The sequence below is a fragment of the Stegostoma tigrinum genome, chromosome 1 (assembly GCF_030684315.1).
Source record: "Stegostoma tigrinum isolate sSteTig4 chromosome 1, sSteTig4.hap1, whole genome shotgun sequence".
In the NCBI taxonomy this organism is placed as follows: Eukaryota; Metazoa; Chordata; class Chondrichthyes; order Orectolobiformes; family Stegostomatidae; genus Stegostoma; species Stegostoma tigrinum.
Genome location: NC_081354.1, coordinates 113,973,882 through 114,001,766, shown reverse-complemented (window position 1 = coordinate 114,001,766; position 27,885 = coordinate 113,973,882). Strand labels below are relative to the sequence as shown.

Genomic DNA, 27,885 nt, shown 5'->3' with positions numbered 1-27,885 from the left:
GCAACGGGCCATTTGGCCCACCGAGTCCACAATACCCTCCAAACAGCACCCCACTCAGACCGGCCCTCTATCGTATCCCTGCATTTCCCATGGCTAATGCATCTAACCTACACATCCCTGAGCACTACGGGTAATTTAGCACGGCCAAAGCACCTAACCTGCACATCTTTGGACTGCAAAAGGAAACAAGAGTACCCAGCGGAAATCCACACAGGCATAGGGAGAGCATGCAAACTCCACACAGACCATCTCTTGAGGATGGAAGCGAACCTGGGTCCCTGGCACTGTGATGCAGCAGTGCTAACCACTGAGCCATTGTGCTGCCCGTTAACGTGGAAAACCACATTTGCACGTTCCCCTTCAAAATGGAAATATACTGCTTATTCGGCACGGACTGTGGGTGAGAATCCTTGAAACTCTGTTTAATAGCATTTGAGTGTACCAACACCACACAAACTGGAAATGTTCAAGCTAGCAGCTAACCATTGCTTTTTGAAGGGCAATTAGAGATAGGTAATAACAGCAGTGTCCACATCCCAGGATTGAATTAAATAACGCAAATAATGATAATCCTGATGGTACAAATTAAGTCAGCAATTAATACACAAGTAAAGTTTTACTGTCTCAAAATCCATGCAGCTGTAATAATTTCATTTCAGTTCTTCTTAGAGTGCAATTTGTTCAGAATTAGGATTCACCAGACTTTGTTTTAAATAGTACATTCAAATTTTGATACAGCATTTGTCATATAGATTTTTAAAAACACTTAATCATCTCTCTTGCCTAAGTACATTAAAGCACACAGTACTTTTTTAATGTAGCTTTATATACAGATGTGAAAATTGCAGTCTTTATAACAGACCTCAGTGAAAACAAAATTAAATTTGCAAATCCTAATTATATTGGAAATTGAATGATGTTGAACTAGACACCATGTATTTAGTTAGGAATAAAGAGGTTTACATAAGCATTTGCATGAGTACCAAATCCAAATTATTGTTTATGTACCAAGATAATAAACCAACCAATGTCCCCATTGATTTTAATTGCCCACCATCAACATACTTCACACAACTAGCTTTACTGTGTACATAACTGCAGTCCTCTTTAGGATAAGGTCATAAAGCAATAAATTTCATTAAACTGTTACATCACATTTCATGAGTCAAGATTTTTTAAGAATCTAAACAAGGCAAGCTCAATGCACAAGATGGAAAAATAAAATACACTCAAGGAAAAGTTCTGAAGGGCAGAAATATCATTAACAAATGTGTCATTATTTCAAATAATACAGTTTGGATCTGCCTTCAGAGGGATCTAAAATGAATTGTGTTCCTGTATTTGTCAACCTGTTTTCATAAAAATTAACACCCTAAAATACAATACCTTTTAATGATTGGTAATCCACTAATATATTTCACAGCCTGATTAGAAAAAATCTTTCATGGGCATGACATTGAAGTGCAAAATTAAAATGAAATATGTTACAAAATTCACATAGAAACAATAATGGTAAGTTTTAAAATGAGATTCTGTTTACACTGCTCTGACAGATTCAAAATGAACCATTCTATTCTTGTAACTCGCTTATAAAATAATATTTACTCTTCCTTGAAGTCTATCTCACAGCATTGTGGGATGTTGAAAGGCAAAGTATGGTTGCAGCAGCAACTTATGTGTTCATCCACCCAGGATCAGATGGCTTCTGCACAAACTGAACTTTGGTCTTTTCTACAATCACAAAATATTTGAGACCTTGATCCTTTACAGAGAGGTGTGTCAGAAATCATATCAAACAATACTACCCCTCGGAATCATCAAAAAGAAAGCAATATGATGTCAACACAAAATCATTTTAGAAGCAAGCTGAAGTTCTGGCAATGTCTTGAAAATTCTAATGGACGCTTAAGGGGTTCAGAGTACCAAAAACAGCTGCTACAAAACAACCGATCAAAAAAAAGGAGGCAGCGGTTGCAAGTTGGAATTGTTAAATTCACAAGCCTGTAAAGTTCCCAACTGTTTGGAGTCTCATTTAAATTTGAGGGCTACCAGCGCTTGATAAACTCACAGGAAAAGTAAACTGTAATAGCTCAAGAAAATAGAAGTATTTTACAATGCTTCATTTGGATCAGAATTAGCAAGGAGTGCTTTGCCTACCTTGTATGCGTGATATTTTACAAACACGCACACACACACAATACACAATCTACACTCAGTTACTTCAAACAGCTCAATCTGATTGGTCCAATGTGATTTCACCTTTAACTAACCTCTGCTGGCTGTTGGTTATTAAATCACTCTGTTTTTAATTTTAAAGAAAAGTATTTTTGTTGGTGATAATGATGTTTCAGACTTGCCACCACTGAGATTAGGCTATTGGCTAGTAAGTGGTAGTTTTCTCCCTCTCCTTTCTCAGAACAGCAGCATAACAATTCTAATCCTCTATTTCTCCAGCAGTGTTCCCTTATTCAAAATGCTTAGATGATTAATTGTAGTCAAAAGGTCTGCTGGCTGGCTCCACCTTAGTTTTCCTCAACAACCTCGGATACATTCCATCCAAACCAGGTCTGCTGGCTGGCTCCACCTTAGTTTTCCTCAACAACCTCGGATACATTCCATCCAAACCAAGGGACATTAACTTTGAAAGTTGTCCAACTATTTAGCTGGTCTTTTCTATGTTTTCCATTCAATAGACAAAATCCTGTGGCATTAAGTGTCTTGAAGGCATGATTTAACTGCGCAGTTTAACTTTCACTCAGGCAGGTCTGCTAGCTATACACAATCACACAGTGGTGAGTCAATTTGATATTCATGAACGAGGTTCCTGACCAAGTATGTTGTGGCATCAGAACAAGTATCATTGACTTCCCCATTACCTCGTGAAAGGTGAAGGTCAAGGCACCACGTTTACAGAGCACTAGGACAGAAACTGAATCATTCACTGCAATCCATCAACAGCAGGCCGGCTGTACAAGTAGATGCCTTTAGATTACAGCTGTTGCAAGCGCCTTCCAATTTTTCTCTCACTGATGATTACAACTGCTGCTACCACAAACTAATCTGGAGTGATGTCTCACAGCAGACTATGGGTGATCCCACAGTTTACTTGTGCTTCTTCCAAGTCATCCAGGAATGACAAGGAGCTACGTTTCCTAGTGATTGCCTGGCTTCACGATTGATCTTCCCCAATAAACCTTTCCAGCCACAGATCTCTCCGCAATCATGTTTGAACCCAATATACGTGTATTGGTCTTCCACTTTCTTCCCTCTGTTCCTATAAAAGCCCACAATTGACTCCCCCTTCTCAGCTAGTTATACCCTGTTCCACTCAAAAAACCAGCACCATTCACCCTCCCTTCTTCAGATGTACCCCAATCCCCTTACAATGCCACCACCCAATCTTAACACATCAAAATCTCCTTTCCTGTTGACTACAAAAGTTCCATGTGAAAAGAAAAGCAGGTCCTTCTTGATTCAAATCTACCAAATCACCTTGCCTCTTGTACATCACAATTAACCAGTCTGAATCTGAAGGCCTTGTTTCCCATTCACTCCTGAGTTTATTGCAATTTAATATAGTGAAATGATATTTTACTGAGTCTGCTTAACATACTAATACATTAAATTTAGGTTCTGCCACTTGTCATTCAGAGCTTAATCAACCTCCAATATGCTGCAAACCTAACTCTGTAATTTCATCACACTACCCGAAATTTCAGCCTCCACAAAATTAAGTGTGTCTGTCAGCCTTGATTCCCACTGCCAGTAGCAGCATAAGATTTCAGCCAATACCTCCATAGTTCCATCTCTATGGTGATATCAATTTCATTCTTCTTTGTAAGACTGATGCAAAATAATCACCTAGATCCTCAATCCTGCTCATTGCCTTCTTTAGAAGATTTTTGTTTTAGTCCTAATTGGCCCAATCTTTGATTAACTTTTTATTTTGCCTTTTATAGAAAAAAATACTTTGCATGCATTTTATGGCATCAGAATAGTTGATCAAACTCTTTGCCCTTCTTACATCATTTTACAGTTTTCCTTCATACTATGCTTGGTTTTTGATTATATTCGACACTGGACAATTATCAGAAATTTAATTTTTTTTCCCTTTATTTCCCTTGTCACTCAGAGTTCTGGCTTTGAAATCTCTACATTTCCTCCGTGTAGAACAATGCTTACTTTGTACCCAAATAATCACTTCCTTGACATCCCTATCAATGCTTATCCATTGTTTTTGCTGCCTATCAGTTTCCAATTCACCTATACTGGATTCGTTTGACTATTTTTGCCTTCTTCCATTAATATTTTAAAAGCATTCATATTTTGATGATTAGCCATGCATATGTTCCCCCACTGAAACATGCTCCTTTTTTTTGCTTCATTAACCAGAACTAGATTCAACAGTGTTTTGCTCTATGTTGGAATAGAAAGACACCGATTAAGTCCTCCCGTAAACGTTTTATAAGTTCTTCACAGACCTTGCCTTTACTATTCCACCATTACTGTATATTAGGATATTTGAAACTCTTTACTATTTTTAGATTTCTCTGGAATTTGTTTCCAGATTTCCTTTTCTGTTTTATTCTAACTTTCTAGAGCTTTATTGTAAACAGTCAGCAATATAATAGCTCTTCTTCTGTTCCTTAAAGTGGTCACATTTAAAATAATTTGAGAGCACAAAATCCTTACCTCTTGGTTCATCTGTAGTAACAGATTCAATAAAGTCTCGTGGAGTCATATATAGCTGACCTTCATGCTCCAGTGATGTAAACAGCCTAAATCTTTGTTCTTGGGAAGAAACATATAGTTCCACATCTTCAATATCGGATTCTTCCATTATATTCTGTAAGGCACAAAATCCAGAAGTTGAACTTTTTAAAAAAAATCTTTTCACATCCTGATTTTTTTTTCCCGCAACACAAGGAGATACTGAAATCTCTTTGGTATGAAACTTAACTGCATCTCTCTGATTAGATCACTTGAAACTTTGATCAAAAAACTCTTTTAAATATCTAAAAAAATCATAACTAATAATAAAAAGGAAAGAATTAGAGATGCTGGAGATCTGAGATAAAAACAAACTGCTGGAGAAACTCAGTAGCTGATAACAGTGAAGGAGTCATATCGTATTTAGAATTACACAGTTATAGAAACATACAACACAGAAACACACCTCTCAGTCCAACTGATCCATGCCAACCAGACAACCTAAATAAATCTAGTCCCATTTGCCAACATTTGCCCCATATCTCTCTAAACCCCTGCTATTTATATACCCATTCATGTGCCTTGTGAATGTTGTAACTGCACCTGCCTCCATGACATACCCTAGCAACAGATTCCATTGACACATCACCCTCTGCATGATAAAGTTGTCCCTTAGGTCCCTTTTAAAATCTTTCATCTCTCAACTTAAACCTATAACCTCTAGGATTGGGCTCCCCTATCCCAGGGAAAAGGCCTTGTCTATTTACCCCATCCATGCCCCTTATGATTTTATAAGCCCGTATAAGGTTACCCTTCAGCCTCTGTCACTCCAGGGAAAATAGCTCCACTCTACTCAGCTTCTCCCCATAGCTCAAACCCTCCAACCCTGGCAAAATCCTTGTAAGTCTTTTCAGAACACCTTCAAGTTTCACAACATCCTTCCTATAGCAGGGAGACCAGTATTCCAAAAGTGGCCTAATCAATGTCTTATACAGTTGTAGCATGACCTCCCAACTCCTACACCCAATGCATTGGCAAATAAAGGAAAGCATATCAATTGCCTTTTTTCACTATCCTATCTACCTGTGACTCTACTTTAAAGGAACTATGAACCTGCACTGCAAAGTTTCTTCATTCAGCAACATTCCCTAAGACCTTATCATTAAGAGTACTAGTTCTGCCCAGATTTGCCTTTGCAAAATGCAACACGTCACATTTACCTAAATTAAACTCCATCTGCCAGTCCTTGGCCCATTCGCCCATCTGATTAAGATGTCATTGCACGCTTCGCATTCCTTCAGGATTCCCTCCAACAAGATGATATCAGGCTCGCCAGTTTATAGTTCTCAGGCTTTTCCTTACCACCTTTCTTAAATTGTGGCACACGTTAGCAGACAGGGGTGGGGATGGAAAAATGTTTTGGGTGGTGGGGTCGGATTGTAGATGGCAGAAGTGTCGGAGGATGATGCGTTGTATCCGGAGGTTGGTGGGGTGGTGTGTGAGAACGAGGGGGATCCTCTTTGGGCGGTTGTGGCGGGGCGGGGTGTGAGGGATGTGTTGCGGGAAATGCGGGAGACGCGGTCAAGGGCGTTCTCGACCACTGTGGGGGGAAAGTTGCGGTCCTTGAAGAACTTGGACATCTGGGATGTGCGAGAGTGGAATGCCGCATCGTGGGAGCAGATGTGGTGGAGGCAGAGGAATTGGGAATAGGGAATGGAATTTTTGCAGGCGGGTGGGTGGGAGGAGGTGTATTCTAGGTAGCTGTGGGAGTCGGTGGGCTTGAAATGGACATCAGTTCCAAGCTGGTTGCCTGAGATGGAGACTGAGAGGTCCAGGAAGGTGAGGGATGTGCTGGAGATGGCCCAGGTGAACTGAAGGTTGGGGTGGGAGGTGTTGGTGAAGTGGATGAACTGTTTGAGCTCCTCTGGGGAGCAAGAGGCGGCGCCGATACAGTCATCAATGTAACGGAGGAAGAGGTGGGGTTTGGGGCCTGTGTAGGTGTGGAAGAGGGACTGTTCTACGTAACCTACAAAGAGGCAGGCATAGCTAGGGCCCATGCGGGTGCCCATGGCCACCCCCTTTGTCTGTACGAAGTGGGAGGAATCTAAGGAGAAGTTGTTGAGGGTGAGAACGAGTTCGGCTAGGCGGATGAGGGTGTCGGTGGAGGGTGACTGGTCGGGCCTGCGGGACAGGAAGAAGCGGAGGGCCTTGAGGCCATCTGCATGCGGAATACAGTTGTATAGGGAATGGACGTCCATGGTGAAAATGAGGTGTTGGGGGCCAGGGAATTGGAAGTCCTGGAGGAGGTGGAGGGCGTGGGTGGTGTCACGGACGTAGGTAGGAAGTTCCTGGACCAAAGGGGAGAAAACAGAGTCCAGATAGGTGGAGATGAGTTCGGTGGGGCAGGAATAGGCTGAGACAATGGGTCGACCAAGGCAGGCAGGTTTGTGGATTTTGGGAAGGAGGTAGAAACGGGCCATGTGGGGTTGGGGAACAATGCAACTCCTCCCACCCACCCTCCTGCAAAAATTCCATCCCCTATTCCCAATTCCTCCGCCTCCACCGCATCTGCTCCCACGATGAGGCATTGCACTCCCGCACATCCCAGATGTCCATGTTCTTCAAGGACCGGAACTTTCCCCCCACAGTGGTCGAGAACGCCCTTGACCGCGTCTCCCGCAACACATCCCTCACACCCCGCCCTCGCCACAACCGCCTAAAGAGGATCCCCCTCGTTCTCACACACCACCCCACCAACCTCCGGATACAACGCATCATCCTCCGACACTTCTGCCATCTACAATCCGACCCCACCACCCAAGACATTTTTCCATCCCCACCCTTGTCTGCTTTCCGGAGAGACGACTCTCTCCGTGACTCCCTTGTTCGCTCCACACTGCCCTCCAACCCCACCACACCCGGCACCTTCCCCTGCAACCGCAGGAAATGCTACACTTGCCCCCACACCTCCTCCCTCACCCCATCCCAGGCCCCAAGATGACTTTCCATATTAAGCAGAGGTTCACCTGCACATCTGCCAATGTGGTATACTGCATCCATTGTACCCGGTGTGGCTTCCTCTACAGTGGGGAAACCAAGCGGAGGCTTGGGGACCGCTTTGCAGAACACCTCTGCTCGGTTCGCAATAAACAACTGCACCTCCCAGTCGCAAACCATTTCCACTCCCCCTCCCATTCTTTAGATGACATGCCCATCATGGGCCTCCTGCAGTGCCACAATGATGCCACCCGAAGGTTGCAGGAACAGCAACTCATATTCCGCTTGGGAACCCTGCAGCCCAATGGTATCAATGTGGATTTCACCAGCTTCAAAATCTTCCCTTCCCCCACCCCATCCTAAAACCAGCCCAGTTCGTCCCCTCCCACCACTGCACCACACAACCAGCCCAGCTCTTCCCCTCCACCCACTGCATCCCAAAACCAGTCCAGCCTGTCTCTGCCTCCCTAACCTGTTCTTCCTCTCACCCATCCCTTCCTCCCACCCCAAGCCACACCTCCATCTCCTACCTAGTAACCTCATCCCACCTCCTTGACCTGTCCGTCTTCCCTGGACTGACCTATCCCCTCCCCACCTATCTTCTTTTCTCGTCATCTTCGGTCCGCCTCCCCCTCTCTCCCTATTTATTCCATAACCCTCACCCCATCCCCCTCTCTGATGAAGGGTCTAGGCCCGAAACGTCAGCTTTTGTGCTCCTGAGATGCTGCTTGGCCTGCTGTGTTCATCCAGCTTCACACTTTATTATCTTGGATTCTCCAGCATCTGCAGTTCCCATTATCACTGATACAATTTAGGAACAAAATATTAGTGTTTTCAGGCTAGCAGCAGTAAACAGCAATTCTTTTGAATAGTAAACAAATATGGATATTTAAAAAATAAAGTCATGTCTGAAATTTAAATTTAATGATGAGACAATGCATCAAACTACAGTAAAAGGGAAGCTTTTGAGAGTTACAAATCAACTTTCTGAAATTGCAAATTGATTTAATATCACACAAATATAGTCTTTGAGAAAAATAAAAGGCAAAAAGGAAGATGGGGCAAAAACAAAGTTGCTGGAACACTACGATCAGTTCTGAGGGTGGGTGACCAGACACGAAACGTTAACTGTTTTCTCCTTCACAGATGCTGCCAGACCTGCTGAGCTGCTTAAGCAACTTTCTTTTAGTTCCTGATTTACAGCATCCGCAGTTCTTTTGGTTTTTAAGAAAGATGGGACCTCCAGTGCCATTACAGATGACACATCAACTGTACAGAGTAGGTGGGTTCTGAGCTAATCAAAAACTAGCTGAAGCGCGTTTCAAAAACTTTGCAGCCAGTCAACACTATTGAAATCAAATGTCTATTTTTAAGTTCAAGTGGATTCCCCATACCACCCCAATAAAACAGATATTAATACAAATAGCTGATTACTACATACTTGGTGATATTGACAAAATGTTATAAAATATCTATAATACGGTCACTTTAAATGGCTTCTGCAAAATTCATTTGGGAAAATATTCTAGACTCCCTTTTTGCTCATTAGAAGAAATCCACAGCACTAAGTCATATTCTGATCAATTCTATAAAGTATCTCTGTTTGATGGGGAAGATTCAGATAATGTAAGTAATAACAAATACTTCATAACGCTGACTCGTTCCCTACAGAATTAAAAGACTTTTATATACAATGAGACAAGTACTTTGACAAGCTGAGCACAATTAAATAGCTGAGTGAAGGAGGTAGCAATTTAATAGATAATTAGCTCTGCATTGAGGAGTAGGTGATTGATAGCTTAAACTTGATATATTGAAAGCTACTTTGGCAACTATAAATCCAGCCTGTGTAGAGTTTTGCTACTGCCAAGTGTTGAATTTCAAATCATTACAAGAATGATGAAGGCTTTAACGTTGGATTATTATTTGGGAACTTCAATTCCAAAAGTGAAGTAAATAGCTAAGTTCTTGGAGGGGATTATGAAGGGCAGGATTTACATGTATTTGGAAAGGCAAGGGCTGATTAGGGATAGTTAACTTGGCTTTGTGCATGGGAAAATATCTCACCAACTTGATTGAGTTTTTTGAAGTAGTAATGAAGAAGACAGATGAAGGCAGAGGGGTGGACGTTGTCCATATGATCTTCAGCAGGGTGTTTGACAAGGTTCCACACGGTAGACTGGTTAGCAAGGTTAAATCACATGGAATCCAGGGACCGCTAGCGATTTGGACACAAAACTGACTTGAAGGTAGGAGACGGAGTGTGGTGATGGTGGGCTGTTGTCTGGACCAGGGAGGCCTGTGGCCAATGGTGTCCCACAGGGATTGGTGTTGGCTCCATTGCTTTTCGTTATTTATATACATGATTTGGATGTGAATATAGGAGGTGTGGTAAGTAAGCTTGCAGATGACACCAAAATTCGTGTTGTGGAAGACAGCCAAGAAGGTTATCTCAGAGTGCAATGGGCCCTTGGTCAGATAGGCAAATAGGCCGTGGAGGGGCAGATGGGGTTTAGTTTAGATCAATATGAGGTGCTGCATTTTGGTAAAGCAAATCAGGGCAGGATTTATATATTTAGCGATAAAGTCCTGTGGAGTTTTGCCCAACAAAGAGACTTTGGGGTGCAGGTTCTTAGTCCATTAAAAGCAGAGTCACAAGTAAATAGGGTGGTGAAGTTGCCATTTGGTACACAAGTAATATATGTCTTAGCTTATTTTTGTCTCAGTTTCTGACTAATTGAGATAAATGTCTTTTTATGCATGCCTTTAATAACATTCATAAGGCTATTTCTTCCTAACTCTGAGGCAGAATAGTGTATTTTTAAGTATCTGTAGCTCCACAAGTACATTCCACAGGGGACATGAATAATTTTAACGAAATAACAAACAGTAGTTCGTATTGAAATCAGCATGATACTCGACTTCAGGGAGAACGTGGAGATTGTGCTATTTCGGCAACAGTATTGGTTGTGGCCTGCTGAGACAGGCTGGTCGGCACTGCTGAAGATAAACTTGATGAATTACTGCAGCACATCCTGTAAATCATGCACTTAAACTCAAATTACTTGTCTAGTTTCCCCATCTGATGGGCTCAGGTTAACGGAAAATGCTGACCAGGTTTCTGCACTTAACCATAATCTACAGGGGGTTCTCCAAAAACGCGTGTTCCAGTAACTTGAATTGGCTATAATGTGACTGACAAATAGGGGAATGGTATTTGTTAATTGTGAAACTGTGTTGGTTATAACATGATTCCATCGAGTAAGAATTGTATGTCATAAACCTCAGATATAATAACACAGAAGAACCATCTTATTTGGAAAATATATGAAGTCTTAGTTTGAAGAGTTTATGATGAACACATTAAATGCATCAGCATTATTTAAAAATGCAGCTCATTTAAATAGCAGAATGGACTACAATGCTAAATTGATGGTAGAAGTAAAAATATGAAGTATAGTTTAAAATATGAGTGTTGTTAAAACATGCACCTTTGTGTAGTTGCCTAGATTGTGTAACATATTTAGTATGTAAGAATTTTTGAACTTGCTCTTGTAAATCATTTACACCAGAAGTCTTTGTTACAACCTGTTCTTTTCCAGCACTATTTTAAACACAATGTTACTCAGGTTTAGAATGCATTTTAATCCTGCCATTAACATGAATGCCAATGGGCTACATAGGAAAGAAAGTTCAGATTCCTCAGTTTCACTTATCTGAAAATCTATCCAGAAGTCTGTGTCAATGAATGTCAGGTCAGATCTGCACTCAAATGCCAGATGGAATTTTACTAAAAACTGCCGATATGTCAATTTCGATAGAGTTTCATCGAGGGTTGCTGGCTGTGAGCCCCCCGTCTCACAATTTTGCAGTGCTCACTTCTTTTGCAATATGCGGTACTGACCATTGCTGGGATTTTCAGCAGCAGAACTCTATTCAAAGCCCATCTCTCACTTTGTTGCATATACAAGGTTAGATATGCAAATGTATTGCCTCTTTACAGCATCACCTGTCTGATAAACTATTATAACTGCAGCTGTAAGAATGAAGTTACACAGGTGAGGAAGAATTTTGGAAAATATAATTGTTATGTGTCCTTTGTGCTCCAACCCCTCTGAGACACAATAATTGTTCAGATTTTCAATTGGTGGCCAAAGTAAACAGCCTACAGCAATTGATGGGAGAGGACAGCTAGCTTTCTTCCAGTTTTGGTCTGCTAAGCCAGAGAGAAAAAAAAGATGGTGTCTCTTGTAGTTGAGAGACCTTCTGCCTTTGTATTGTTCACACACAAAGTGTCAGAGTTGACGAGCATGCTGATGACTCCTGGCCTCCACAAAACTGTCCTGACTGTTGATTGGGCAAACTAATCTGTCTGAGTGAAACTTGTCATGCATGCTCACTGAAAATGCTGTAGCATCTTGGACATCTCCTCCCACTTCTTGATCAAAGCAATACTGCGAACACAAATCAATGAATTCCAGCAACTTGTTTTTAAACGTTATGTTAATATTTTTCCCATTTTTGCTTCAAAATCCAACATAAAGAAAAATAAAAAGATGTGTTCTTTACAATTTAAACCATGTGGATGCTGAAGAGACTGTGGAGTCAGGGTGTGAGCCACATTTTGTTTGAGAGAATAGTTTGGAATTGAGGGAGCTAAAGAAATGCCAGGCAAAAGACAAGTTTTTGATCATGTTATGCAGAGAGAATATAATTACACAACTGAACGGGTTACTTTTGTTACATTGAAGGCTTGCGTGTCTGACCTCAAATGTTGCCAAAAATCACGAGAGCACTGCCAGCATTGGACTGTTCTCCCATTTGAGAGGGATGCCTTGTGTTGGTTTATAATTGGAGGGTCACCAAGCCTCAGGTAAGGGGAACGGTTAAGAGGTCCTTCACGGGAACCCATGCAGTTGGTGCGACTCTGCATCACAAACTAGCCGTCCAACCAAATGGAATGGTTCCCCCCTCATGGTTGTCGCTGTAATTTATCGGACCATCTTGGGCATTGTCATGCTGTATGAACTTGACCTTAGTTGAGGGCCAACAACAAGAATATCAAAAAGGACCATAAGCAGTAGTAGCTTTTTCCTCACTGTTCCCCTTTCCAGGGAACAGAATGGATGAATAGAACAGTGCAGTTCACAGGAAGTTATGTTGTATGAGGTAACGGTTCTGGAGGAGTTAATGTCCATGTTACATTGGCTCCATCCATTCTACTAATGTCACACACAATCTGCATAGACACAAGATATTCTACACTGGTTTTTGGAGGGAGCAAATGTTTACCAGTTCCCTAAAATTCTTAGTAATTTTGTTTTTCACATATCCTGTCAGATATACCCTGTTCTTTTGTCTTATTTTGCCCAGTTGGCAAGATGGAACAAGTCGGAGTCACAGGGATTGGTGCTGGGACCTCAACTGTTTACAATTTACATAAATAACACCAAAGAAGGGATAAAGGCATGGTATCTGAGTTTGCTGATGTCAAAACATTGGCAGAAAAGTTGTGAAGAGGACATACAGAGGCCACAAAATAAAGATAGGTCGACAATGGGCAAAGATGCGGCAAACATCCATCTATATAGGTACAGGTAAGAAATACTTTTGAGGAAAACAACTGGGGTAGTCGTCTACAAGCTGTCAAACAGTAACTATTTGTTAGGATTGATAATAAATGACGGTACAGAAAAATGGTAATGTTAATCATGCGATCTTCATTGGGATAAGCAGATTGGCAGAGCTAACCACAAGGAAGAATTCAGTGTGATTGGGACTGCTTCCTAGATCAAGGTGTTGCGAATCTAACCAGGGAACAGCCTATTTTGGATCTTGACATGTCTAATAAGATAGGTTTAATAAATGACCTAAGTAAAAGATCCCCTCCAGAAATCAAAGGAAAACCAAAGTAACATTAAGAGGGAGAAGATAACCTTTGAAAATAAATTTGCACATAAAATCAAGGCTGATATAAAAACAGGAGCAGGTCATTCAACCCTTCAAGCCTCTTCAACCATTCAACAATTTCATGGCTGATCTCTGGCCTAACTCCATATCTCTTAATATGTTCACTGAAGAAAAATTCATCCATTTTAAAATTAACCGATCCAGTATCCATTACCATTTGTGGAATAACGTTCCAAACCTCGACCACCATTTATGCGTAGAAGTGCTTCTAAACATCTGTCCTGAACAGCATGGCCCAACTTTCAGGCTATGCCCTTTGGTTCTAAAATCCTTAACCAGTGGAAATAGTTTCTCCATGTCTACCCTGTATTTCCCTATTAATATCTTGAAGACTTCGATCATATCACTCCAACCTTCTAAACTCTACACAAAGCACAACAAACTTGTATAATCTCTCCTCATAACTTATCTGGATTTCAGGGCTTACTATTCTTGTAAGCCTACATTGTATTGCTCAAAGTATTCCAAATGAGCCAGTGTTTTTTTTCATACAGCAACAGCTTCTTTAAGTATGTAAGAAGGAAGACAGGCAAAGTTATCATACACCCCTTGGAGAATGAGAATGGGGAAATAATAGGCAACCGGTAAATAATAGAAGATTTGAATGAATGCTTTGCATTAGTCTTCACGGTACAAGACGCTATCAATATTCCAAAATTACTAAACAATCACAGGTCAAAAAGGGAAGAGGAAATAGATACCTTTTCTCTAGTGATAATTACTGTAATAGGGAAATTAATAGGTAGAAATGGCCCTGGACCCGATGGGCTGTATCCCAGGATGTTAAGAGAAGTAGCTACAGAGATGTTGGATGAACTGGTAATCGTCCAAGAATTCTCAGATTCTGGAAAAGTCTTACAGGATTGGAAAACTGCCAATTTGATGCCTTTATATCAGAAGGGAAGGAGCCAAAAACACAAGTAACTTTTGGCCCGTTAGCTCAGTCTGTTATTGGGAAAGTTAGAATCTATTATAAAAGAATTGAAACAGCAAAGCGCTTAGCGTCTAACATGATCCAGCGAATTTACTAGAAATCTGAAAAGGTAACAAATAGCGAAGATAAAGGGAAAGCAGTGGATGCAATATATGTGAAGTTTCAGAAAGCATTTGATAAGGAATTACTTGTTATGCTACTTAAGGTAAGAACCCATGGTGCTGAAGATAGAACGTGAACAATAATAGAAGATTGGCTCATAGAGGGCAGAGTTGGGGTAAGGGAGTCATTTTCAGTACAGAAATCTGTAACTACTAGAGTGCACAGGAATCAGCGCTGCAGCCACAATTATTTACAATATACATTGCTGCCAGTGGGTGGCACGTTGGTTCAGTGCCAGGGACCCTAGTTCAATCCAGACTCGGGCAACTGTGTAGAGATTACACATTCTCCCTGCATATGCGTGTGTTTCCTCCAGGTGGTGCAGTTTCCTCCCACAATCCAAAGTGCAGGTTAGGTGGAACGGCCATGGAAAATACAGGGTTATGGGTTGGGGGTGTCGGGGAGCGGGGGGTGGGGGGGGGGGTCGGTGGCTGGTGAGGGGAGATCTGGGCGGGATGGTTTTCAGAGGGTTGCTTTGGATTCGATGGCAAAATAGCCTGCTTCCACATTGTACGGGTTCTATGATTCTTCACAGTTCTCTTCTGACATTGATTTAAATATTCTAAATTAGATGATCTGATTCATACACTGCACGTTTCAGTGAGGATTCTTCAACTTGATTGGTTAAGACGAGAGACTTGTTTATCCTGATCTCTCAAGAACCAATGACAGTATGGCACTGTGATGAATTGCGAATGATCACAAATTCCGGTGCAAAAGAAAATAAGAATGGTTAGTTATAGCCTGCGACATGTTGCATTTCCAGACAGGCTACCAGCCACGTTGAAGTCCAAGGTCAGAACCAAAATATGAAGATGACTGCTGAAAGGAACATCCGAATACAGATCATCTCTAAAATCAATCGGAAAGAATGCAGAGAGGTAGGATTACTTTAGTTTGGGAATATGGTCGACATAGACTATTCAGATCAAATGCTCTGTTTCTGTGCTGTATGACTCTATCTTCTCTCCAGTTTTATTCATGGCACTTTTGCTACTACAATCTGACCTTTTCCCCTTCAAGACTGCAGGGGGTTCCACGATTTTATGATCCTCCTCCAGTTGCCAATGAAAACATATTCCTCACTGAAATCACAAATCCTACCACAAAAGTCATTAAGCAGCAATACCGACAGCAGACACCACAAGGCTTTTGAGGTTTCCTTAATAATATCAAAGTTGAATGGTCCGTGAGGTGTGCCCGTGTCCTGCTACCTCTGCGAAATCAACATCTGCAGATTTATACTACACTACCTGAACAAAGTTCTCTCCCCTGCCTTTTTACTTCTAAACAACATTGATATTAAATCACCACCTAATCATTAAACCTGCAAATTAATACAGACATTCCTGTATGACTGTGAATTCAGTAGTACAAGAGGAGGAGCAGGAACAGGCAATTTGGCAATTTGCAATTGCTGTGGTATTCAATAAGATCACAACTTACTTTTTATCTATAATCTTCTCCTTTATACCCCAAATCCTTTAAATTCTGTTAACACCCAAAAATCTCTCAATCTCTGTTCTGAATATACTCATTAACAAAGCATTAGCTGTTCTCTTGGGAATAAAACTCCAAAGATTTAGAACACTTTGAGTCAAGCATTTCTTCTCAGTCCTAAACAGCTGACCCTTTACTCAACTGTAAACCCTTGTTTGAGAATCCTCAACCAAGGAAAAATTTTGCAGCCTCTACATTATCCAACAGTGCTTGTTTCAATCATCCTAATTCTTCAGACATCCACGGAATTTAGGCCTAGTTTTTTCAACAATTCCTATTAGTACAATCCAAAAAGAGATACAGAATGTAAAAACAAGGTGATTATGGTGAACTATTACAAAACTGGTTCAACTGGAGTAGTTGCCTGTCCCTTGACTTAAGAATGACACCTACCGTCAGTTGAAAGTTTCTGCCATGGGCCTTCATGTGAAAGGACAGGCTAATTCTTTGGGCGAGGCAGGAGATCCCAAATGTAAACAAAGAAATAAAGAAAGAAACAAAGAAACCTACAGCACAGGAACAGGCCCTTCCGCCCTTCAAGCCTGCGCCGATCAAGATCCTCTGTCTAACCTGTAATCTATTTTCTAACGGTCTGTGTCCATTTGCTCCCTGCCCATCCATGTACCTGTCCAAATATATCTTAAAAGACGCTAACGTGTCTGCGTCTACCACCTCCACTGGCAACGCATTCCAGGCGCCCACCACCCTCTGTGTAAAGAACTGTCCACGCATATCTCCCTTAAACTGTAGTGGGATTTGGAGTGCGGAATTTGTTTCCTTCTCTGTTCTCTCTGTCTCACTAATATGGCATTTGACATCAAAACATGTTGCATCTTGATGGAAAGCTGTCACCAGTTTGAGTCTTGGGACCAAGCTCCTCTCAGTTATTAACATCAATGCTGTCATGGTTGAAGGACAGCCTCAGGATGCCTTTGCAGTATTTGCTTTCTCCTCATCTGGAATGCTGGCCCATTCGATAGTTGAGAAAACAGGACATGGCAGGGAAGGCACTTTACAGTCCATTACATCATTGATTTTAATGGAGTTTTTCCTGAATGCTTATAGATTGAGATTCTAGAGAGCACTACTGATTGTTTGAAGGTGTTCTCATTGAATCCAGAGAGGTCAGCAGACACATCACTTCTGGAATTTATCAAGAGTTCTTAGGCATTGCTAGTAAGTAAAGTTACCATAGTCCCACTAGCCCACAATTAGAACATAGAACATAGAACATAGAACAGTACAGCACAGAACAGGCCCTTCAGCCCACAATGTTGTGCCGACCATTGATCCTCATGGATGCACCCTCAAATTTCTGTGACCATATGCATGTCCAGCAGTCTCTTAAATGACCCCAATGACCTTGCTTCCACAACTGCTGCTGGCAACGCATTCCATGCTCTCACAACTCTCTGCGTAAAGAACCTGCCTCTGACATCCCCTCTATACTTTCCACCAACCAGCTTAAAACTATGACCCCTCGTGCTAGCCATTTCTGCCCTGGGAAATAGTCTCTGGCTATCGACTCTATCTATGCCTCTCATTATCTTGTATACCTCAATTAGGTCCCCTCTCCTCCTCCTTTTCTCCAATGAAAAGAGACCGAGCTCAGTCAACCTCTCTTCATAAGATAAGCCCTCCAGTCCAGGCAGCATCCTGGTAAACCTCCTCTGAACCCTCTCCAAAGCATCCACATCTTTCCTATAATAGGGCGCCCAGAACTGGACGCAGTATTCCAAGTGCGGTCTAACCAAAGTTTTATAGAGCTGCAACAAGATCTCACGACTCTTAAACTCAATCCCCCTGTTAATGAAAGCCAAAACACCATATGCTTTCTTAACAACCCTGTCCACTTGGGTGGCCATTTTAAGGGATCTATGTACCTGCACACCAAGATCCCTCTGTTCCTCCACGCTGCCAAGAATCCTATCCTTAATCCTGTACTCAGCTTTCAAATTCGACCTTCCAAAATGCATCACCTCGCATTTATCCAGGTTGAACTCCATCTGCCACCTCTCAGCCCATCTCTGCATCCTGTCAATGTCCCGCTGCAGCCTACAACAGCCCTCTACACTGTCAACGACACCTCCGACCTTTGTGTCGTCTGCAAACTTGCTGACCCATCCTTCAATTCCCTCGTCCAAGTCATTAATAAAAATTACAAACAGTAGAGGCCCAAGGACAGAGCCCTGTGGAACCCTGTGGAATTCTGCTCTCTCATTAGAATTGAGCTGAATTAATTGAATTAGCTTTTATTGTCACATATATTCAAATGAATACAGTGAAAAGTTTACAAGTTGCCACATATGGCACCATCTTAGGTACAAGGTATAGATTCTTCATTACAACTTCTTTGGGAAAGAAAAATTACAGAAGTAAAGATAGATGCCTGGTAATGGTTTAACTTGAAGGTCACCACAGTTCAAGTGAAGCAGGAGGACTGTATCTCATTGTAACCTTGGCCAGAGAATCCATGCTGTTGGTATTACTCAGCATTGTAAACCAGCTAATCAACTAAACCAGAAGTCCAGGCTTCACTCCAATAACTGCTCAGTATACTTGAACTTTTGTTGACTTGCAGAGATCTTCCTCAAACATTCACTGTTGCAGTTTATACAAGGCTAAGCTGCACAGCAGATCTGATATTGCACCTCTTCAAAGGTGGCCTTTTGAAAGAAGGTATGGAAGCTGCTCAATATTGTCCAGAATCTCCCCTTCAATAATAAGGTAGAATATTTGACTAAGTCTAGATCAAAATGGGTTTTGCTAAGGTCTCTACAGCAGGCTTGGAAAGCTCTGGTGTGAAGAGGGCAATGAAAAGTGCAGTCAACTATATACTACATGTCACATATGTTCATGGTGGTCGGTTGAGTTGTGGCATAGAGATGACTTGAATTTTCCATCTGTATAATTTTTAATGTCCATGCCAGAAGACAGTCAAGCTTTGATCAGGTGAGTAACCATCAGGTAAATTGTAAACAGTGTGGTGGGGTGGGGTGGGGGGGCTGGTTTGCATTTTGAAAGCATTTGATTTGAAGGCCTGTAATTTCAAAGTCAAAATGTCAGACTATCTGAAGTGAAGGCTTGAAAATTGCTGGATTGTCTCCACAGATGTGATGGTTTTCATAATCAAACCACCAGAGTACTCAAGAGGCAAGTTTTGCAGTTGGAACAACAAGGGATGGAGAGTTGTTGTTTCTCTAGATCTGAAAATACTACCTTTTAGCTGCCCAAGTGATTATAGCAGATGACTAATTGTTTTATGATCTTTCTGTCTTTCTCTTCCAGGGCTGATGCTCTCATCTATCTCTGAAGATGTTTCAATGTCTCTTTTGTGATGTTTCTGATTCCAGGTAGCTTTCCCTGGCTTTTGTAATATTCTTGGCAAGCCAGCAAAGATGGCCATTGTGTCAAGGGAGCTGTAACAAATTGCTGAATCATGTGTTTTAAGGTAAGCAGTAACTCCATTTAACAGACCAGAATCTTTTTCATCATCTGCAGTGTTCAAGGAAGCCCAGCCTTTTCACACCTTAAGGGTCCTTATTATACAAGTTTTTTTGCACTTCAAGGAAAGCCATCAAGTCAAACGAATGTTATTTGCACTTCATTGACTTTCAAATGTCTCTTTGATATATCAAGATCTGAGAATTACTGCTTTCTCTCTCTTCAGAAGTGCCTGACAATGACAGAAGGAGAAATTGTTTCCATTTCTGATGATGAGAGCTAGGAGGCACAGATTTAAGCTGTTGGACAAGAGGTATAGGGCAAATGTGAGGAAGACCTCTTTTCACATATCCTACAGTAATGCACTGAAACTTACTACAAACAAGTGGTGGAGGAAGGGGAGACAATTTCAAAAGGAAACCGGACAGGCACTTGTAGGAGATAACAAGATGTAGAGCTGGATGAACAGAGCAGGCCAAGCAGTATCTTAGGCCATCTATCCACCTTGTTATCTCGGATTCTCCAGCAACTTCAGTTCCTATTATTTCAGGCACTTAGAACATAGAACATTGAACAATACAGCGCAGAACAAGCCCTTCGGCCCTCCATGTTGTGCCAACCAGTGAACTAATCTGAGCCCATCCCCCTACACTATCCCATCATTATCCATATGCTTATCCAAGGATTGTTTAAATGCCCCTAATGTGGCTGCGTTAACTACATTCACAGGCAGGGCATTCCATGCCCTTACCACTCTCTGAGTAAAGAGCCTGCCTCTGACATCTGTCTTAAATCTATCACCTCTCAATTTGTAGCTATGCACCCTTGTACAAGCTGAAGTCATCTTCCTCGAGAAAAGGCGCTCACTGTCCACTCGATCTAATCCTCTGATCATCTTGTATATCTCTATTAGATCCCCTCTTAGCCTCCTCCTCTCCAATGAGAACAGACCCAAGTCCCTCAGCCTTTCTTCATAGGGCCTGTGCTCCCGACCAGGCAACATCCTGGTAGATCTTCTCTGCATCTTTTTCAATGCTTCCACATCCTTCCTGTAATGGGGCAACCAGAACTGCATGCAATATTCCAAATGAGGCCACACTAGCGTTTTGTACAGTTGCAGCGTGACATCACGGCTCCGGAACTCAATCCCTCTACCAATAAAACCTATCACACCGTAAGCCTTTTTAACAGCACCAACAACCTGGGTGGCAACTTTCAGGGATCTATGTACATGGACACCAAGATCCCTCTGCACGTCCACACTACCAAGAATCTTTCCATTGACCCAGTATTCTGCCTTCCTATTATTCTTCCCAAAGTGAATCACCTCACATTTATCCATATTGAACTCCATTTTCCACCTGTCAGCCCAATTCTGCAGTTTATCCAAGTCTCCCTGCAACCTGCAACATTCTTACACAATGTCCACCACCCCACCAACTTTAGTGTCATCTGCAAACTTGCTAACCCATCCACCTATGCCTGCGTCCAAGTCATTTATAAAAATGACAGCCAGCAGTGGTCCCAAAACAGATCCTTGTGGCACACCACTAGTAACTGGCCTCCAGGCAGAGTATTTTCCAACAACCACCACTCGTTGCCTTCTTACAGAAAGCCAGTTTCTCATCCAAAATGCTAAATCTCCCTTAATACTGTGCCTCTGTAATTTCTCCAATAGCCTACCATGTGGAATCTTATCAAAGGCTTTACTGATGTAAAGGAAATTACCCTCCACAACCATCATGATTATGCAGGGGAGTATGACTTACTTGACTGCTCCGTGCACAGCTGGCATTGGCCAGACTGGCCAGACCATCTTTTCCTGTACCATCAATTATTTTTATGTTTGTCTATATTTTTCCTCTCGGGCAAGAGATTTACCTGAAATAAAGATCGCAAGTGCTGGAGAAACTCAGATGTGGTAACATCTGCAAGGAAGAAAAACGGTTAACATTGTGAATCCAGTAACCCAGTCTACGGAATTAAAAATAACACCCAGAAGGGGCCCCTCAGTGGCATGCTGCAACATGTTGCAAAATAGTGACAGGGAACAGGTCTGTGTTGCAACCACTGCTGCTGTTAGTGGAATCTTTTCATAATGGAGACAGGCATCATTTAGGATTTAGCTGGGCACCCATTTTGCTGTAACACCTTCCAAAAGAAATTCAACACATCAAGTCAAGGCTATTGAGAGATAAAAGAAATCCATTTGTAAAGGAATGCTTGGCTCTCTTTACTTTTCCTGAAATTGATGCGCTGAGAAGAGCTGTTTTTCTCTGGCAGATTGGAAACCACAGAAACTTCAAAAAGAACTTCCCTGTAAATGACGAATGCAAGTAATAAATACTCTGGTAACGACACTGCCAAGAGTTGCAAGCAATGTTTTTCAACCCGTCTCCTTTCTCGAATGTTATCATGGCATTTCAAAGATATTTTAGAATTTTTGATTCAGCTAGAACTCCACAAATAAGGTAGTAACAGATATCAGCAGGCCATTTTCAAGTTCCAGTATTTCTGCAGGGGTGCAACAGCCTTGCTTTGATTTTCTCAAACAAATTCACCGTAGTTATCACTTTGTATTAACTGTATGTTATGGGAGGCTTTCCAGTAGGTGCATGTACACCATGGAGCTCGGATAGAGTACTTCTAAACAATGCTTTTTACGGGTGTCAACAATGACTGTACGAGAAGAGAGTCTTGCCATCTTCTGGATCTTACTGGTGTTGGTCCCCATGTTGACGGTCCATAGATCTTCTTGGAGAAACCGGTCTCATGCATTTGAGTGAGGAGTTGAATTTCCTCATACTCTCTGCCCATTTTTTGTTCTTCAAAGCATGGACTTTTTGAACTTCAGATTTTTTCAGTGTGATACAGTAAGCTTCCTTTCTATGGAATTTGAATCCTGTTGCCAGATATGGAACGCTATTTTCAATAACTGATGCATTGAAATGCAAACTTACTCTCAAGATAAGCCACAGTCTTCAGCCAGAAATGCTCAGTGGATGACCCATCCCAACCTGCCTCAGATATCAGAGATACAGGGATAACAATCTTCAACCAATTGGATTCCATGTAACACTAAGAAATGGCTCAAGGCACTGAATACTGCAAATGCAATGGGCCCTGACAATAGCACTGAAGACTTGAATATGCCACACCACAGCCAAGCCATTCCAGTTCAGCTCCAAACACTGGCAACTACCCAACAATGTGGAATTTTTTCAGGTTAGTCCTGGGCACAAAAAAAGGGTCAAATTTAACCCAACCAACTACCAGGCCATCAGTCTACTCTAGATAATCAGTAGGATCTTGATTAATTAGGACAACGGGTTAAGGTTGGGCAGATGGAGTTTAGTTTGGATAAATGCAAGGTATTGCATTTTGGTAAAACAAACAAAAGCAGAACATGTACAGTTAATGATAGGGCCCTGGGTAGGGCTGTCAAACAGAAAGACTTAGGGTTTGAGGTACACAGTTCTTTGAAAGCTGTGTCACAGGTAGGCAAGGTGGTTAAGAAAGCGTTTAGCACACTTGCCTTCACGGCTCAGACGCCTGAGTATAGTAGTTGGGATGTCATATTGAGGTTGTACGGGATGTTGAAGAGGAAAATTTTGGAGTACTGTGCATAGTTTCAGTCACCCTGCCATTGGAAGGATATTATTAAATTGGAGGGGGTTCAGAAAGGATGTTGCTAGAACTGGAGTGTTTAAGTTATAAGGATAAATTGGATAGGCTGGGACTTTTTCCACAGGAGCATAGGAGGTTGAGGGGTAAACCTGGAGATTTATAAAATCATGAGGGGCACAGATAAGGTGAATAGCCAAGGTCTTTTTCCTAGAGTGGAGGGTTTCAAAACTAGGGGGCATATTTTTAACATGAGAGGAGAAAGGTTTAAAACAAACCCGAGGGGCAACCTTTTTCATATAGATGGTGGCTTATATGTTGAAAGAAATGCCAGAGGAAGTGATAGATGCAGGTGCATTTACATCATTTAAAAAACATTTCGATAGTTACATGAATAGGAAAGGTTTAGAGGGATGTGGCCCAAATGCAGGCAATGGGGACTAGTTTAGTTTGGGAGACTTGGTCAGCATGGACAATTGGGACTTTCCATGCTGTATGACTCCATAAAGCAATGTAACGTGTCATCAATGGTGCTATCAAACAGCAACTTGCTTACCAACAGCCAGCTTGCATTCCACCAGGCCATTTGGCCCTTAGTCTGGAATTAAGTTAAGAGCCTTCGGTCAAACATGGATAAAAGAGTTGTATTACGCAGGTGAGGTGAGAGTAACTGTCCTTGACATCAAGGCGAAATTTCACCAAGAGTGGCATCAAGGTCCTTTGGAGTTAGAGTAAATAGGAATCTAGGAGAAAACTCTGCTGGTTTGAGTCATATCTGGCATAGACTAAAATGCTTGTCAACAACACTCTTTCTAAGATGCACTGCCACTTGAAAGCTTTATGCATACTGATTGGTATGTGGACATATTGAATTCCAGTTCTGGAATTAGTTGGACCTCAGAGGTCCACACAATAGTAGGAAAATCTAGAGCGAACATATATTGTGATTGTTACTGCGGTTACCATCATCAAATTCCCCACTAAAAATAATCTGGGGGTTACCATGATCAGAAACTGAACTGGACCAGCCACATAAATACAATGCCTCCAAAAGTAGTTTAGCAATACTGCAGCAAGTCACCTCTTGATTCTCCAAAGCCTGCCCACCATCTATAAAGGTACAAATCAGGAGCATGTCAGAATACTTCCAACTTACCTAGATGAGTACAGCTCTGAAAAACACTCCAGAAGCTTTGCATCATCCAGAACACCACACTAACAACATCCACCCCCTCCACCACCGTTATTCAGCAGCAGTACATACAGTCTACAAGTTGCACTGCAGAAATTCAACAATGTTCTCAGATAGTACCTTCCAAACCCATGACTTCTACCACCTGGAAGGACAATGGCAGCAGATACATCAGAACACCCACATGCAAACTGCTCTCCAAGCCTCTCACCATCCTGACTTGAAATATATTGCTGCTTCTTCAGCGTCGCTGTGTCAACTTCCTGTAACTTTCTCTCTTAATGGCATTTTGGGACTTCCTATAACAATGAACTGCAGCAGTTCAAGAAGGCAGCTTACCACCAACTTCAAGGGCTACTAGGGAAGGGCAATAAATGCTGGCTGAGCAAGAAACACCCAAACCCATGAGTGAATAAAAGAGTACACGTACCAGTTCTGCTCCAGTACTGGTGAGACTGAGGAACTGAAGGGTGTTACAAACAGTTGCATTAATGCTTTGATATTCCTCCTGTTTTAAAAGGGGTATACAGCCGCTAAGAGTAGGTCTAAATTAATCGAGTAACTAGAAGTACATTTACGGAAGAATCAAGCAAAGTTTACCCACTGAGAGAACCAGCAACATTGGTTTCTGAAAACCATTCTGTGAAACAATAACTTCCAAGTTTCAGCACAAGTTGGCTTCGCATAATTTTATGCTCTGTTACAACCCTCAACTGTGGCAAAATTCTCACTTTTTGCTGATGTTGGGGCTACAAATTCCAGGCAGCCATTGCAGTTTAAGGCACTGGTCAAATGCAGTGATTGATTGATTTATGGTCATCACATGAACTGAGACACACTGAAAAGTTGTGTGCTTATATAAGAAAAGCTTACCATACCAAGTGCAACAAGATAGCAGAACAGAGTGCAGAATATGGTGTTATTATAGCTGCAGAGAAAGTGCAGAGTGACAGTTATCAACATTAACATTTGAAAGGTCCATTCAAAAGTCGATTAACTGCAGGGAAGATGCTGTTCTTGAATCTATTCATATATGTATTTAAAACTTTTATATCTTCTGCTCGATGGAAAAAGGTAGAAGAAAGTATAACTGGGGTGCGAGGGGGTATTTGATTATGTTGCTGCTTTCCCAAAGCAGCAAGCAGTACACATGAAGTCAATGGATGGAAGGCTGGTTTGCGATGACCTGGGCTGTGTTCATGACTCTCCTGTTTCTTATGATCTTGGGAACAGCAGTTGCCAAACCATGCTCTGATACATCCAGAGAGGATGCAATGGTGCATGTTTAAAAATTGGCAAGAGTCCTTGTGGACATATCAAATTTCCTTAGCCCCCTGAGTAAGTCAAGATGATGTTATGCTTTCTTGACCATCATGTTGATGTGGGTGGACCAGGATTGATTGATGATTACCACTCTCTCAAACTTGACACTCTTAACCATCTCTACCTCAGCACCATTGGAGCAGAGACGAGTGTGGCCTCTACTCCACTTCCTGAAGTCAACGACCAGTTCCTTCGTTTTGCTGACTTTGGAGAGGTTTTTGTCTTTAAGCCACGTCACTAGGCACTCAATCTCTTCCCAATATTCTGTCTTGTCATTGTTTGAGATCCAACCTATAACAGTGGTATCAGCAAACTTGTAAATGGAGTTGGGGTGAAATTTGGCCTCACAGTTGAGAGTGTGTATGGAATATAATGGGAGGCTGAGGATACAGACTTGCAGGGCACCGGTGCGAGGATTATAGTGGAGGTGGTGTCACTGCCTATCCCTACTGATCATTTTATGTTGGGACCTCTGACTGCTTTGCCAAGACTGAAAACTACCAAATTAAATCTGGATCCGCTACACTCAGCTTTGAGGGAAATATGCCTAAATATGGGCAAGGCAACTGCTGAAACACTGCTTTATAACTGGAGACAATGAAGCATCATTGACCCAGGACAGTCAGTGAGGTTACTTTCCAAATTCAGGACATTTATGTTTATGAAATAAAACTTTTTGATAATTTAGATTTGGCCTCACATTAATATTAATCAGTCCAGAGTTTAGAAAAATATGCCATAGTATGCACATAACAACAGGATCCAGCTCACACAACAAATGGATGCAAGTGTTATGGCCTTTTAAGTCACACAACTAGATATTAGATTTAAAGGGATACTTTTAGTTGCAAGGAATACAAATCCACATGTGATTGTATCAAGTACAACACTGAAGTCTGTAACCCCATCTTGAGTAATATACATTTACCATTCTGCTCATCATATAGTGTGGCTACCTTTGACCAAGTATACAAGTTAGTAACCCAGATTAAATACAGCTTTTATGGGTTAAAAGAATGCTCAGGACCAAGGAATTTGATTCTATTTACAAAGAAATACAATTCAAATTTAAATGTTAAAGGGTGTTGATAAATTTAATCCAGGCAATTCATTTAACAGAACAAAATGTTAAAAATGCAGGAACAGGTTAAAAATATGTATATTATTTGTAGGATAAATCACAAGTTTTTTTTAAAACCACAGGTTAATAAAATGACAATACATTTAGTTGTAAAAGATAACTGGGTAGATTTCTGGGATAAATGAGATACAACTGAAACAATGAAAAGGCAGAGGGAGACATCTTTGCTGCATCTGGAAACTTGCATATTTCCTGTTATATCAATCACACAGCAACATTATTAACTGCAGTGTCCTGTGGTCTGGATTACCTTACCAGTGTGATACACAATGTGGTGTGTATGGCACATGGTAATAAAGATCAGATTCAAAATTACTCAACTACCTCCTTACTCATATGCTTCAAATACTTTGGATATTAAATAGTTATGGATTTCTGTTTTCACCACTCTGAATTACAATCCACTTATTTAACTGATGAATCACCCATGTCTGACATTGATCCTTAGAAACACAAGTATAACCTCCAGCACATCCCTCACCTTCCTGGATCTCTGAGTCTCCATCTCAGGCAACCAGCTTGGAACTGATGTCCATTTCAAGCCCACCGACTCCCACAGCGACCTAGAATGCACCTCCTCCCACCCACCCTCCTGCAAAAATTCCATCCCCTATTCCCAATTCCTCCGCCTCCGCCACATCTGCTCCCACGATGAGGCATTCCACTCCCGCACATCCCAGATGTCCAAGTTCTTCCAGGACCGCAACTTTGCCCCCACAGTGGTCAAGAACGCCCTTGACCGCGTCTCCCGCATTTCCTGCAACACATCCCTCACACCCCGCCCCCGCCACAACCACCCAAAGAGGATCCCCCTCGTTCTCACACACCACCCCACCAACCTCCGGATACAACGCATCATCCTCCGACACTTCTGCCATCTACAATCCG

At 41.8% G+C, this 27,885-nt stretch overlaps 1 protein-coding gene across 4 annotated transcripts in view; it reads right to left on the bottom strand.

Annotated features, from left to right (window-relative positions):
- The window catches only part of micu3a (mitochondrial calcium uptake family, member 3a), a 198,754-nt gene that overhangs the window by 168,534 nt on the left and 2,335 nt on the right, over positions 1–27,885 (bottom strand). For all 4 annotated transcript variants that reach the window (XR_007248902.2, XR_007248903.2, XM_048544469.2 and 1 more), the window contains exon 2: positions 4,693–4,846. Coding sequence is in view for 2 of the 4 variants with exons in the window: in XM_048544469.2 (XP_048400426.2) it covers positions 4,693–4,846 (154 nt within the window). In the remaining 2 variants the exon portion in view is untranslated. The remainder of the gene's footprint in view (positions 1–4,692; positions 4,847–27,885) is intronic.